Below are 14,278 nucleotides of genomic sequence, written 5' to 3' on the forward strand. Positions count from 1 at the left end.
GTTTCCAAAAATGTGTAAGACTCAACCAGCTCTATCACTGTACCTTTACTTGTTGGTTGAGGTTCCAGTGATGAAGTCAATGGCCATGTCCTTTGTTTTTTGAGTTTCAGATAGTGGAAGTGATACCACTCCACAAAGTCTGTGACAGCAGGTCCAAGACGAGTCTCTCCATCCTGTAATAAACTGAGCAGCACAGTGTCATCAGCAAACTAAAGGAGATGTCTGTCTGAATGTTCTGAAGTTATTTGTGTACAGGATGTACTGTACAACAAGAGAGAAGACGCACTCTTGTGGTGATCCAGTAGAATACATCTTTTTTAACAGGACGCCATTGACTGACTGGGGGCTGCAAGATAAAAAGTTCATGATCCATTTGACCAGGCTGAAATTTAGATTAAAATCAGCAGCAGTTTCTGACACTAAACATGTGTCAGAATAGTACTGAATGCTGAAGAAAACCTGACAAACAAAACTCTGGAATGAGTTTTTGTGTCAGCAAGATGTTGGTACAGGAAATGGTACATGGTGGTGGTATCCTCCTCCTCCAGACTTGTCTTGTCTTTTCACTCCCACACATCTGCCTTTCAAAAGGGCCTCGTTCTTTTATGCACAGCCTCTTTAGCGGCTCCATTTATCCAAGGTCTATCATTAGTTTCACATTGTTACCACCTTGGTAGGATAATAGTGTCTTTTAAGTAGGTAATATAAGATGTTACCACCTCAGTTCTTTCTAAATCTAAATCAGGAGAGTTAGAGACATCGAAGTCTGTGCATTTAAGAGCACCTTTAAGTTCATCTATGGCATCAGGGGCCACACGTCCACCTGTCTAATGGTTATTTTATCACTCTTAAAGAGGGCCCTATAAGTTGGGCTCAGAAGTATAGTGTTGTGATCAGAAGAGCCAAAAGGGGGCAGCACTACTGATTTATAGGCACACTTAATGTATAATAATATAACAATTGTTTAAAACCATATCATTTTTTTATTAGCAAACTTTTCCCAAACAAAAGGGCAGGCAGAAAAAATAGCCAGTAAAATACAACAGCATGTGTTACATTTGTGTTGTGTCAGAGTTGAGGTCAGGTGTTGGAGCCCAGCTGACTCAAAATATCATGTTACCCACAGACAGCCTCTCATTCTGGAGAAGTGTAATAGCCCCCATAGTGACTCACACAAGAGTTCTGACCGACACATGGACACACAAACACACGTGTCCCAAAGGAAGCCTGCTGTTCCACTGATGAGGACATTCTCTAAAAAGTAAGTTATATTTGTTTATTTCACTGTAGCTGTGTTTCATGGTGGTATATCAGTTTAAATTCCATCTAAGCCCCTGTTACATTTGCTGACTTTTAGTTGTGTTGTGTAGTCAGATTTAATCCTATAAATGTGAAAAGTTACACAATAATCACCTGCAACTGCCTGAATACCTACATTGTGTGTTTAAACTTGCTGGGACGGTTTATTTATTCTTTATTTAACCTGAGGAGTCCTGGCCCCAAATGTGATTCTGTTGATTCTGTACATGCTGCACACTGTTGTGCTTGTACAATCCATTGTGTCTAAATCATTCAGATTTGTTTGTTTTCACCTCTCAAGGGTGCGTCATGACTTCCTATGCTACAAAGAGCCAACACAAAAACCCTTATGCCGCGGTGCGTGTGGACCCCGACAGTGATTATATCACTCCTGGGACATTAGACCTGGAGCAGATGTTCTGGGCTGGCTCTGGGGCTCAATACACACACGTGGACCAGGTCTGGCCCAATATCTACATCGGAGATGAGTGAGTCTACAAGAAGCCCACAGGCATAAATTTCATTGAGTGCAACCTAAACTCTTTAATGTAATACATCATTCTGAAACAGAAAGACAGCTCTGGAGGTGGAGGGTCTGAGGGAGCTGGGCATCACCCATGTCCTGAATGCAGCGGAGGGGAAGTTTAATAATGTGCTGACTGGAGCCACTTATTACAGTGACTCACACATTCAGTATCTGGGTGTGGAGGCCGATGACAAACCCACATTTAACATGTCCCAGCACTTCTACTCCACAGCACAGTTCATCCATGAGGCGCTCAGGGAACCCCACAGTGAGTACCGGGCCTAACATGTTTTTAGAACCAGTCAAAAATGATTTAATCGTTTTATCTGTGTTTCAGACAAGGTGCTGGTGCACTGTGTGATGGGGCGCAGTCGCTCTGCAACTTTGGTTCTGGCTTACCTCATGAGCAAACACGGTTTAACTGTGGTAGATGCCATTGAGCATGTGCGACAGCGCCGCTGTATTCTTCCTAATCATGGCTTCTTAAAGCAGCTCAGGGCTCTAGACATCACACTACAAGAGGAGAGACTAAAACAGAAGAAACAGCTGCAAGGCCATTGAAGGTCACCATTTAGAACACATTGTGAATACTGCACTGCAGCATAAATACTATTGTACAAAACATCTTAAACATTTGTGTTAAGATGTTGGTAAGTTTTAAATTTGAGCACTTTTCATGTTGAGATTTCCTTGAAAATGTAAATGTAGCATCAAGACACAGAATTCTGATTAAGAGGTTTATTTCCCAATGGTCTAGTACAGAAAAAGTGCCTTATTTGTCCTAAGACTTATGCATTTAACTGTGTACAAGCATATGCAGAAATCTGCTAAATCTAGGTCATTCTTTTACAAATACAGTAATACAATTAATTTACATGTCAGTCTAATTTTTAGACTATTGTAGAAACAACAAAGAGATTGCCCATCACTGCTCTAGACTTCAAGAACACAAATAATATACTAGATCTCTAAAAAATCTGAAAAAGGCACCGTTGTGAATTAACACTGACTGAATGAATTGAAAATAATACTCCTGACTATAATGCCAACCTGTCCTTCAATAGTTCCATTCTGAACGGTGAGCTCTGTTAAAGAAAAACAGATTCAGATACAGTCAGTTTGATTTGTGTGGTCCATGTCCAAATGTCCATTCAAATAAGGTTTATTCTTTTTGAACAAATAAAATTTTAAAAAAGTCTTTAAAACAAAAATGTGTGCTTCTGACATTTGGAAGAATTTGCTGAGACACTCTACTGACCTCAAGTGGAAGAAAAAGGAATAATTTTGAATTAAAGCCGCAAACGGCGATGTTGGCCCTCGTCAACGTGCGCACGTCTCTCCCATGCGCCCGCAACTGACTCAAACCCCTCTGTATGGGACGGTTCGGCATGCCATTCTCCCTTCCTGAGAGCTGCCCAAGCCACTATCTGCTTATCACCCTATATCCATAGTGAAGTGTGCCAATTGACCACGGCATTGAACCAACAACCTTGTGCATAATACACAGGGTTTCTGACTTTTTTGACTGGTGTGGCCCAAATAATGTCTGTGTCCATTTTCAATCACTTTGCATTCGTGACTCATAGAACCATAATTACATAAGTAACTCTCATTATGGCTTCGAACCAGCAATATTATACATAATAACGCTATAATGTAATAGACTTTTACAATCGAAGTTACTTAAATAATGTTTGTGTCAATTTTCAAAATAACTTTGCATAAAGTCATTTCTGTCTCTGTATTTGTAAAGGGCTTAATCAGGGCTTAATTAGAGCCGGCGTTTCAGCTGCCACGAATCTGGATAATGCAATTGTGTGATCTGGTAATTTTTCAGGCTGTTATTGGTGCCAAAAGAGTTTGAAAAGCACTTTTTTTTCAAATTTCTGCAAATCTGCAATAGAATGCTCAATTGTCATTAAAACAGCCTCTGAAAGCTGAGACCTGGTGCTTTCCAATGCCACTACATGTAGTACGGTAATGACTGAAGGGCAGACGTCAGGGGAGGGGCGAGAGCACACAGCTCTGACACATAAGAACATAAACAACATGCAAACTTTCAGTGGACAGCACAAATTCAGTGGCGTTTTACTTGTAAAATTGGTTTTGTATTGTAGATAAAATAATAGTTGTTCTTGGGTGTTTTATATAAGATTTTGGACGCATTTTATGAAGCAGAGGCGCCATTTTTCCTCAATTTATCGTCTTTGCCACCATTAATTTTCAGACAAAGCTGTACTTTTACCTAAATAACTAAAAATTGTTTCTGTTGTTGTTTCAACAACAGAAACAAACAAATGACAGCAACAGAAACAAAACAGAAACAACAACAGAAACAGTTTCTGTTGTTGTTTCTGATGTTGTTGTTGTTGACACCATTCCTGTTAAAAATGACTGCAAGCAAAACAGGTCTCAGCTGAAGTTGGGTTTTTCTGGGAATGTGCACCCGGCACGTTGGATGATGACATTAGCAGCGTAATGAGCAGCTTTCACACACTGATCTAGAGGCTTCTCCCGAACCAGCTCTGATAAGAAACCTGTGCCACAAGACACACATTTTAAAAACAATTACAAACTTCAATACAAAGCAAGCTATAAATTTCCATACCTCCCACAAAAGCATCGCCAGCCCCATTTGTATCCACAAGGTCTTTAGGGTCGACTTTTATCACAGGATATGTCTCTATCTTTTCATCTGGTCAAAAAGGAAAATAATTTTGATCACATTTGTAATAATGTATAAAAGCCACAAAGACAAAACAATTGTATAATCTTACTTAGGGCCATGATGGTTTCATCCTTTCCTTGAGTAAATACAACAGTCCTTGGTCTTTCCTTGTTGACTTTTGGTAGATCTTGGGCTTTCTTAGCAATCTCCTTTAAGTCTTTGGTCTACAGAAATGAAATATCGCTGTAAAAATGTATTGAAAATGTGGTATAAAATGAGTCTGCATTTTTGTACCTCAAATTCCATCTCTTTGGCAAATGCTGCTGCTTCCTGCAGAAAAAAACAATGTAATTCGTATTAAGTTCAATATTTTAAGCTTGTACATAAAATACAGTTCGTACTTACCGTCTCATTGCCAAAGAGTACATCTACATAAGGCATAACCTGCATGAGGTTATCTTTGAAGAACTGGCTGATGAAGGGCGCAGACAGATTTAAACAAAACATTTTGTCGTTTTCAGAGGCATGTTTTGCCACTTTCAGGATGGACTCCACAGAAACTGTTAAGAAGAAACCCTGAATAAAAACAAGATATTTTGTTAAGAAAAACATGCTTGGTAATCAATAAAATTAAGTTCAAAATAAAACACTCTACTATGGTTGTTATAAACACATAGCTTCAGCTCATAAATAATCATTTAATGGGAATCAACAAATGACATAACAGCAGAAGCAACATACAGCAATGTAGTAGACTTTGGCCTTTTCTACGAGCTTCCAGTTCTCCTCCAAGTCAAGATGTTTATCCTTTTTATAACAGTTGGCAGCAGCGAGGTTTGCAACAAGAGACCTGAACGAAATAAGTACATTTGTGTCCATTCATTGAAATTTAACACGCTTAAACTTACAAAATAGCAATGCAAAGCAAATACAAAGATGATTTTATTTTTAATTGTTTAAATAAGGAAACAAGCCTGAAAGGAGTGTATATTTCATTTGCAAATAGTACATGTGAACAGATTAGTAATTCTTCAGCTATTATTCAATACTGAAATATAGCAGTACCTGTTATCACCAGTGATGCAGGCAGCACAAGTTCCTGTCGGCTCCTCGCTCTGCTCATAGTAATGAGCATCGATGTGGGCCTCCTCGGCTTTCTGTTTCAGGATCTCCCCAAACTTGTCTTTGCCGATGCAGCCAAAGAAAGTGCCCACTTTTTGAGGTTCTTGGATCATCCACTAAAAACATTTGAACCAGATGAAAAAAGGTGTTTTTTCCAAATGCAGTCTGTGAAAAGACATGTGTAAATTTATGACATACCTGAGCAACCTTTATAGAGTTCTGCGTAGCTCCACCTGCGTGATATTCAACTTTGAACTTCTTCACCAACTCCTCAAATCTACAAAATTTGACAGAAGAAATTCCCACAATAACTCACTGGCAAAAGTAATAATGATAAAAATTAGGGCTGCGCAATTGATCTTTTTTTGTAATCATCTACGGCTTTTTAATTGAGAGTTCTACATTAAATCCTCCACCTGTAAAAGCATGTGGGTTTGAACATTCCAACTACAACAAGTAATGTTGAAGCAATTTGTATGTTTTTTTTATCAAGACAAAATAAAAATCAAATTGAAAATTGTGATGTAGCAACATGATAACAAATTGTGATACATTTTTGGTCATATTGTCCAGCCCTACAACACAATAATAAATAACAAACCAAAACTCTGTTATATGTAGGCCTTTTAAATGAAGAAATTTGCATAGATTTACAAGAGGTTAATTTGCAGCAGTTAAACATTAACTATAATGTCTCAATGTGTTTGCATTAATGTTGGGAATAAGTTCCCGAAAAGCTCTTTCAGGTATCCAAAATGTCACTGAAACATAAAATTTAAATCAAGGACATTACTGAACTGAATGAATTGCTAAGCCCACTATATGCGCTACATTTTACTCCCACAGTTCACACAGAAGATCCTTGTATTTATAAGTACAACATATATCTCATGCATCACTGTACAATTACTGTATGATGGGTAGTTTCACAACTCTGGCTGACTGAAGTAGGTCTTTGGTGAGTTGCTTCAAGCAAAAATACATCTACATTTGGACATGTTAGGTAATTACAGCTGAAATAAAGCAGGTCTGTGTCCTCATGGGCCTTATTTGGCAGTGCCTGAAGTTATAAGTGGGGCATCTGGGGAAAGATACTATATGTAATTTGATTTAGATTGAGTAATATCTGCTCTATGAAGCAAACGAATTACCCCAAGATTATCTCTAGAAATTAGAAACAGACTATCTTTAACCAAAACATGCTATTAGCTTCACTCCCCATTAGGTATTCAAACCCTGTACTGGTGTTAAAAGTATATGTATAAACTTATTAGTGATAATTTTATAATGTAGTTTAGTCTTTCTCTCTTCTTATCACCTGCTGTTAAATGTTTGCTTTTTGACTAGAGGCAGAGAAACTGGGAGGTGAAATGTCCTGTTTTTTGATTGGCTGACACAGGCAAACGAAGGTGGAGATCACCTCTGCTATTGGCTGTGTTAAGAACTGAGGTCAGTTGTGAGGATTCTGGTGTATGCCTGTTTAAACTGAACGATTCCAGAGAAAACTGTCTGCATTCACATATGCTGACTGATCAGCACAACCAGGGCTTTTTTTGAAACAAAAAGTAAATTTGTTTAACAACTCAAATGTCAGCAGGGAAGTGACCATAAATACAGGATTACGAATACAAACAGTGCTTTGTGGTTGTCATCAGCCAAGATCTGGTCATTAGGCTTCAGGGCGTATCTGCAAATAATTCACAAAGGGTATGATGGTTACATTATAATATTAGATCAATTAAAACCTGCATTGTACTTATCTGTAATAAATATTTGCATACAATATCTTAAAAGTACATGCTAAAATACTGAGCAACAATGACATGACAAAATGACTAAATGGACAGTTGCCAAATCTAGATGCATTGATTATAAAAATGCACCAACTCTTAATATAGAGTCTCTTAAAATAAAACTAATCCATTTGAGAAAGAGGCCAAGGTTATTTTGATTAACACTTCTTTTGTTTTGTCATTTTCATGTTATGAATTTTTTATTACTATTAAAAGGTGTTAAAGGAGGACTCTTTAACAAAAATAAGCTTTTGATCTGTGGCACTGGTCAGACAGTTCAGAATATAGGTAAAAAACATAAAAATCTACATGATAATGGAAGCCTTTAGGTAGGTTTAAAGCAGCAGGCTACTCATTTTTGACAACTTACTTGTCCAAGAAGTCCTTGTCCACTACAGCACAGATGTCCAGTAAAGGATTTCCCATACCAAATAATGAATTTTGGCTGAAAAAAAATAAATAATTGAAATGTTAATAATTATGTAATATGTCCGGACCACCAGCCCTGCACCCACAAAAACAGTTGGGGCAATGGAAGGCAGATAATTTGTTAATTGAGGAGATGAAATTTATATTGATCACTGTGCAGTGCTGCCATTATGAGATTGTCTGGTGCCAGTTCAATTGGCAGAAAGTATATTGATGTAGGCACTGAATCTTTCAGTAACATGTCATTCTTACCAAAGTGTTTCCATATGACCACAATCACATGACTATAAACATGTGCCACAAGGGGGGAGGAAGTGGCATTGAAAAGAGAATCATATTCATAGATCATGTTTCACAATAAAAAATAAATGGATGATTTAGTCAAGAGACAAGTCAGCCCATTTATTTATTATTTAAAATGAGCAGCACAGAGCAGCAGTGTGATCCTTATCCTCAGGCAAATGCTTGTAGCACAAACACGGTTTTATATATCTGCATTAGAAAAACAACAACATTCCAACAGCCAGACCTCATGCAAAAAATGAAGTCCTTGTGGTGCAGCACCGAGCGTTGTGTCAATGCACAATAATAGGGGTTGTCTCACAAACAGTAATCACATTTCACGGCCAGTGAAATATACCACTCTGTAGGACTGTGAAATAAAAAAGATCCATGTTCATTCGGTAAGTCCATGCGACTGCCTTGTCTGGCTGTGTCATGGCTCTATTACATCCCTGATATTGGCATAGTGGGAATAACCCAGATAGAAGACAGTCTCTTCACACATTTTAGCCCAGATGCCACCTCCATATGATGGTGTCATATTTTTTACATCAGACATCCTGCATGAAGGTATGGTGGATACAGAACACCAAAAAACAAGAAAGACTTCTATTCAAAATCACAGAATCATACAACAGGTACAGACTTGCTCAGCCTGGACCAGTCTATATCCTTGTGCAATATGAATCTATCCGGTACATATTTCCCCCTCTGTCTTCACTATACACATAAGTATTAGTGCTTCCAGATGACTACAGGGGTTGTGCAGTCAATTATACAGAAACACTGACTCCTATTACACCCTCAGCAAAGTCTTACCTTGCAGAAGACATGGCGAATGATTCTGTACTACAGCAGGCAAAGAGTGACAGACCTGTTGAGCAACCTTAACCTACTCAGAAAAAGCTAAACACATTTAAACCTTAACATTTTGTGCTGCACGTCGATTTCACCCTGGAACTAGCGCTGACACTGATTGGTTGGTTTGCCTGAAGAGGGGCGGGAGTCTTGACTATCTAGTAAAGTAGAGCATAGCCAAAAACATGTGTGAGGAGCACATAGCAGGTAACATCTCAAAAACCTCAACTGATGCTGTCTGTTCTGATTGTGATATTGGGATTCGGGAGCCTTGTGAAGATGGCATCACTTAAGGAGAAGACAGAGACGCTGACAAGACTGTTATTTGTTCTGGACAGTGATTAGGGGCCGATATGACAGCAGGATTTCAACAAAACTAAGGTCGCCACTGGAAATGAGCATAGATATATCGGTCTCAAACAATAGAGTCGATTTTTAAGATATGCTGCGAGAGATAATAGCTAGCAAACCATTAGCCAAAGTTATCTAACGTGTAAGTAGAGGAAGGGGCATCTCAGACATTGTGATCATAAACTGTAACCATTTCATAAACGACCTTCAGAATGTTCCTCGTTTTTATTGAATTTTAGCATACAATAACAGCAACGTGCGTATAAACCCTTAGAAAGTATTGAATGAAGTCAACTGATTTGCTTTATGCATGGTTTACGCGTAAATTATGATATTCGTGGGTCACCTTAGAATAGGAGGAGTCTTTTTTGAAGGACACACATCTTTCTCATCTTCATCCTCTGAAAGTTTGTGTTTCTTTGCCTTTGGTTCGTCTGAAGCCATTGTTGATAGAGCTTTGTGAGCCGCACGTTGCCGGAGGAAAAATGCAGGCGTGAAACGGAAAATGTTGTTTTCCACCCTGAGTAAAACTTAACAGGCTCTGATAAGCAACATCTCCACCAATCAGCACATGCCAATATACGACTTTGAACTTCTTTTCCATATCAGTAGGCATGCATTGGTCATAGACATCAGCTGAAACACACTAATTATTGTGCCAAACCGGTTTTATTTCTAAAGTGCCAGTAAAGTCCACAGATTTGCTGGCTGAGAAAGAAACAGGAAAGTGTGTCAGAATGTGAAATACGTGCTCCTAATGCCTAGTTTTATTTTAGTTAATGAAGATAAAAATAACTCTGCATAACGGGATTAAGGAGAAATCAGAGCATTTGCACAAAGGCGGACTCTTCATTGAGCCTGAAAGACAAGATTGAGGGCGTAAACTCAAGTGTTAAGTGCGGTTTAGCTGTCTGAAGATTTTGCCTGAGTAAAAACACAGGACTTCATAACTTAAACCGTTTGCGTTGTCTTTTTAACCTGCAGTGAGTTTGTTTATATGGATTAACAACATGCACGGTGACACTTTTTAATCATTAAAGTTACTCCTGATACATTAACCCCTGATGCCGATGTGTTTACGTGGTCAAACCAGCTGCAAGCGACTGATTTGTCTCTTGACATCTGCCATATTTGCTGCCTCTGATAATCGGACGCGCACAACCATCTAGCAGGTAAAACTTTCTCAAAACTACAAAACATACTACAAACAACTTTTTCCCCTAATGTCGATGCGGTTACGACAGTTTAGAACTTTTGTGTAGCCTTTAATGTATGTATTAGAACAAACCTTCAACTTTGTAATTCATTTGTATTACTCAGCTTCACTTCTTCACTTATTCAAACGCATATTACACCATAATAAATTAATTAATTGCCTTTTTAAAGCTATAAATGTGCTTGTTTTCTTTACACAGAGCGCTACTGACAACAGAGCGTGCATTGTAGCTGCTGAAATGATCCACAGCCTGTTCCTGATTAATAACACGGGGGACATCTTCCTGGAGAAACACTGGAAGAGTGTCATCAGCAGGAGTGTGTGCGACTATTTCTTCGAGGCTAAAGACAAAGCAGGCGACCCGGAGAATGTGCCCCCCGTTCTGCAGACCCCACATCACTACCTCATCAGTGTCTACAGGGGCAAGATCTTCCTCCTGTCAGTCATCCAGTCTGAAGTGCCCCCTCTTTTTGTCATTGAGTTTCTACACAGAGTGGCAGATACGATTCAGGTAGGGAACAATAAGAGTTTGTGGTTTTTAAAAGTACACTATGCACTAACTGTTCTGGTAGAAGGTCCACAACTTGCGTTTCTTCATGGAGATGTTATTGCTTTACCTGGAATGTTCCACGCTATAGCATTAAACTTGCAGTAATTCAATTACAGATGCTTTTATTGATCAAAAATATTTATGAAAACTGGGCTCCCCTCTCCACACATTTAACGTTTAACTTGGTCTGGTTGTATCACCTGTTTGAATGTATGCTTTTAATGTAATACTGTGGAACATTTCAGGCAAAGCAATAATAATAAGACAGAGTGCAACAGTCACAAATGGTGAACACATGGCATTGTAAACACATGGATGAAAAACCTCCCCTTTATTTTAACAATAAATATTTGATATATATATATATATATATATATATATATATATATATATATATATATATATATAGATCCTCTCAACCAATGTATATTCCCCGGTAAAGAAGTTATGGTGAGGTCCATTAGAAGTTGAAAACCCTATAGTTATTGAATGGAGTTGCACACATTCATGAGAACCGCTATTACTATATATTACTGTATCTTGGAGGCAAACATGAAACTAATGAGTTTTAAGACAGCTGCAGTACATCCAGAATGCTTTTAATGTCTTATTCTGCAAAGCACTTTGTATTACAGTACTTTGTGTACAAATTATGCTCTATAAATAAACTTGCCTTGCCTTAATAAAAAATAATATTTTATTCTGACTTGTGTCTAATAACAGGACTATTTTGGAGAATGTTCAGAAAATGTGATTAAGGACAACTTGGTCATTGTTTATGAGCTGTTAGAAGAAATGCTTGACAATGGCTTCCCGCTGGCAACAGAGTCCAATGTCCTCAAAGAGATGATCAGACCTCCAAACATCCTTCGATCAGTCGTCAATACGCTCACAGGTAAATCACTCATACTAATCAATAACAGTAACGGGAGAGTTTTACTTACCAAACTTAATCAGCTTAATTCATTATTATTTAATTTCAGGAAGCAGTAATGTTGGAGATACACTGCCAACAGGACAACTTTCTAATGTCCCATGGAGGCGCGCTGGTGTGAAATACACTAACAACGAGGCATATTTTGACGTAATAGAGGAAATAGATACCATTATTGACAAATCAGGTACGGATCATTAATTCAATTCAATTTATTTTTTTGTAAAGCCTAAAATCACAGGGCTGAACAAGATCATTCATTTAACCAAGAGAAAGAGAGTTAGAAAATCAACAATGAAACAGACATTGGTCAATAACAGACAGGAAATTAATCAACAACAAGCAAATGGAGAACTTTTCCAGAACATCCCTTGTCCTTAGACCCTCCTTCACGTTAATGTAAACAGTGTATGAGAGTCATTGATCATAAAAGAATTTACAAATTAAATTGGTATTTTTTCTGTTCTTCAGGTACTACAGTTTTTGCTGAAATCCAGGGTGTAATTGAAGCTTGCGTGCGGCTCTCTGGTATGCCCGACTTGACTTTGTCTTTTATGGTAAGCAACTTTTTACTTGTGTGACTATACATTTGAGCATTTTGTACTAACATTATTACACTTAAAATGTGTGTAACTTGTGAACTTATTTCTGTGATTGTTGTTCACAGAATCCCCGTCTCCTTGATGATGTTAGTTTCCACCCCTGTGTTCGGTTTAAGCGCTGGGAGGCAGAGCGTGTACTTTCTTTCATTCCACCTGATGGAAACTTCACTCTGATGTCCTACCACGTCAACTCACAAAAGTTAGAATCATCCTTTGAGCCTTTTTCAATATGAAAAAACAATATATGCTACTCATTACACAAATTTCACCCTAAATTGTTTGCTTATTTCTCCAGTTTAGTAGCCATTCCTGTGTATGTGAAGCAGAACATCAACTTTTTTGACTCTGGATCCTGTGGGCGTCTGGACATCACCATTGGACCCAAACAAACTATGGGAAAAATGGTTGAGTCTTTATCTGTTACTATACCTATGCCCAAGACTGTGCTCAGTGCCAACCTCACAGCCACACAAGGAAGCTACACTTTTGACCTTGCTACAAAGGTAATTTTATGTATTATTATTATTTTCTCAGTAACTGTATCATCATGTGAATGTATCTCTCAAAAATACTTAATGCGTAGTTATGGAATGGTATGTTTTGGTAGATACTGATCTGGGACGTTGGAAAACTCAATCCCCAGAAGCTCCCTAATTTAAAGGGAACTTTGAGCATGCAGTCAGGGGTCCCTAAACCAGAAGAGAACCCTTCACTCAGCATTGGGTTGAAGATCCAGCAGCTGGCCATATCAGGTATCACAGGACGTCAGTGTATTTTAGGTTCTCAATCTGTGTTAATGTTCACTTTCTCTATTAATGTTTCAGGCCTTAAAGTTAATCGTTTGGACATGTATGGAGAAAAGTACAAGCCTTTCAAAGGAGTCAAGTATGTGACCAAGGCGGGAAAATTTCAAGTCCGGACATGAGTCAACAGTCCAATATGCCAAATTAATCTTAAATTTTACATATCCTACAGAAAGTTGTTATTGAAAAATGCTCCAGTATACTTTATTTATTGTTTTTCTATATTGTGTTGTGATATGTAAAGGGAAGCCTTAACCAGTTTAACTCTTTAATGTAATAAGTGCTATTAATTGCCAACAGTTTCATGGATAACAGTGTTAGCCAAGGGAACGATTGAATATGAAGAGGTACACCTGCGGTCTTAAACAAAATCATCATCATCACTTCAGTCTTTTATACATACAGTAGATATAGTAGATATTTTTATTACTAATGGATTCTCTATATAAGTCTCAGTGCAATGTCTTTATTGCAGGCATTTTTGTACAAATTTTCTAAAAGGTTAGAGAAGTTGAGAAAATCTATCAAGGTAGACAATCTACACTACTGGACAATCTTAATGCCTTGCTTAAGAAATATCTTTGCCAAAGTTATTGCTCTAATTTCAGTTTACCATTACGATTCGGGGCTTACCATGGTTAAACAGTATGATAATCTGCCTACTACAAACAGGCACTATCTGTATAATATGACGTTTGCATGTTCTTTGCACAAACAGATGTCTATGTGAAGAATTCTACATTTAGTTTGTGTAATTTTGTGTTCTGCTGCCACAGGTGCTTTATAAAACATGCAAAATTGTTTAATTCACAATGACAGAAATAAACACACTTATATTGTTTTAG

General features: G+C 38.0%; 3 protein-coding genes across 4 annotated transcripts; 2 read left to right on the plus strand and 1 right to left on the minus strand.

The window, feature by feature from the left end:
• Positions 1–1,075: 1,075 nt before the first annotated feature.
• Positions 1,076–2,543, plus strand: LOC117382535 (dual specificity phosphatase 29-like). The gene is made up of 4 exons (XM_033979740.2): positions 1,076–1,261; positions 1,601–1,787; positions 1,870–2,093; positions 2,163–2,543. The coding sequence occupies exons 2-4, from the start codon at positions 1,609–1,611 to the stop codon at positions 2,384–2,386; spliced, it is 627 nt and encodes a 208-aa protein (XP_033835631.1). The 5' UTR covers positions 1,076–1,261; positions 1,601–1,608; the 3' UTR covers positions 2,387–2,543.
• Positions 2,544–3,564: 1,021 nt separating this feature from the next.
• On the minus strand, positions 3,565–9,844 carry adka (adenosine kinase a). Of its 2 annotated transcripts, none has more exons than XM_033979830.2 (11): positions 9,675–9,844; positions 7,779–7,853; positions 7,249–7,302; positions 5,814–5,892; positions 5,559–5,731; positions 5,235–5,343; positions 4,899–5,069; positions 4,788–4,823; positions 4,603–4,717; positions 4,434–4,520; positions 3,565–4,362 (listed from the first exon to the last, which is right to left on the minus strand). In XM_033979830.2, exons 1-11 carry the CDS (start codon positions 9,770–9,772, stop codon positions 4,238–4,240), a joined length of 1,122 nt encoding a protein of 373 aa, XP_033835721.1. In that variant the 5' UTR covers positions 9,773–9,844; the 3' UTR covers positions 3,565–4,237. The 2 variants fall into 2 exon arrangements, with proteins under 2 accessions (XP_033835721.1, XP_033835722.1); XM_033979831.2 differs by lacking the exon at positions 9,675–9,844 and adding an exon at positions 8,939–9,085.
• Positions 9,845–10,233: 389 nt separating this feature from the next.
• Positions 10,234–14,277, plus strand: ap3m1 (adaptor related protein complex 3 subunit mu 1). The gene is made up of 9 exons (XM_033979407.2): positions 10,234–10,500; positions 10,744–11,055; positions 11,818–11,989; positions 12,078–12,215; positions 12,500–12,585; positions 12,696–12,829; positions 12,926–13,133; positions 13,238–13,382; positions 13,455–14,277. Exons 2-9 carry the CDS (start codon positions 10,783–10,785, stop codon positions 13,553–13,555), a joined length of 1,257 nt encoding a protein of 418 aa, XP_033835298.1. The 5' UTR covers positions 10,234–10,500; positions 10,744–10,782; the 3' UTR covers positions 13,556–14,277.
• Position 14,278: the final 1 nt, after the last annotated feature.

The sequence above is a fragment of the Periophthalmus magnuspinnatus genome, chromosome 15 (assembly GCF_009829125.3).
Source record: "Periophthalmus magnuspinnatus isolate fPerMag1 chromosome 15, fPerMag1.2.pri, whole genome shotgun sequence".
NCBI classification, from domain to species: domain Eukaryota; kingdom Metazoa; phylum Chordata; class Actinopteri; order Gobiiformes; family Gobiidae; genus Periophthalmus; species Periophthalmus magnuspinnatus.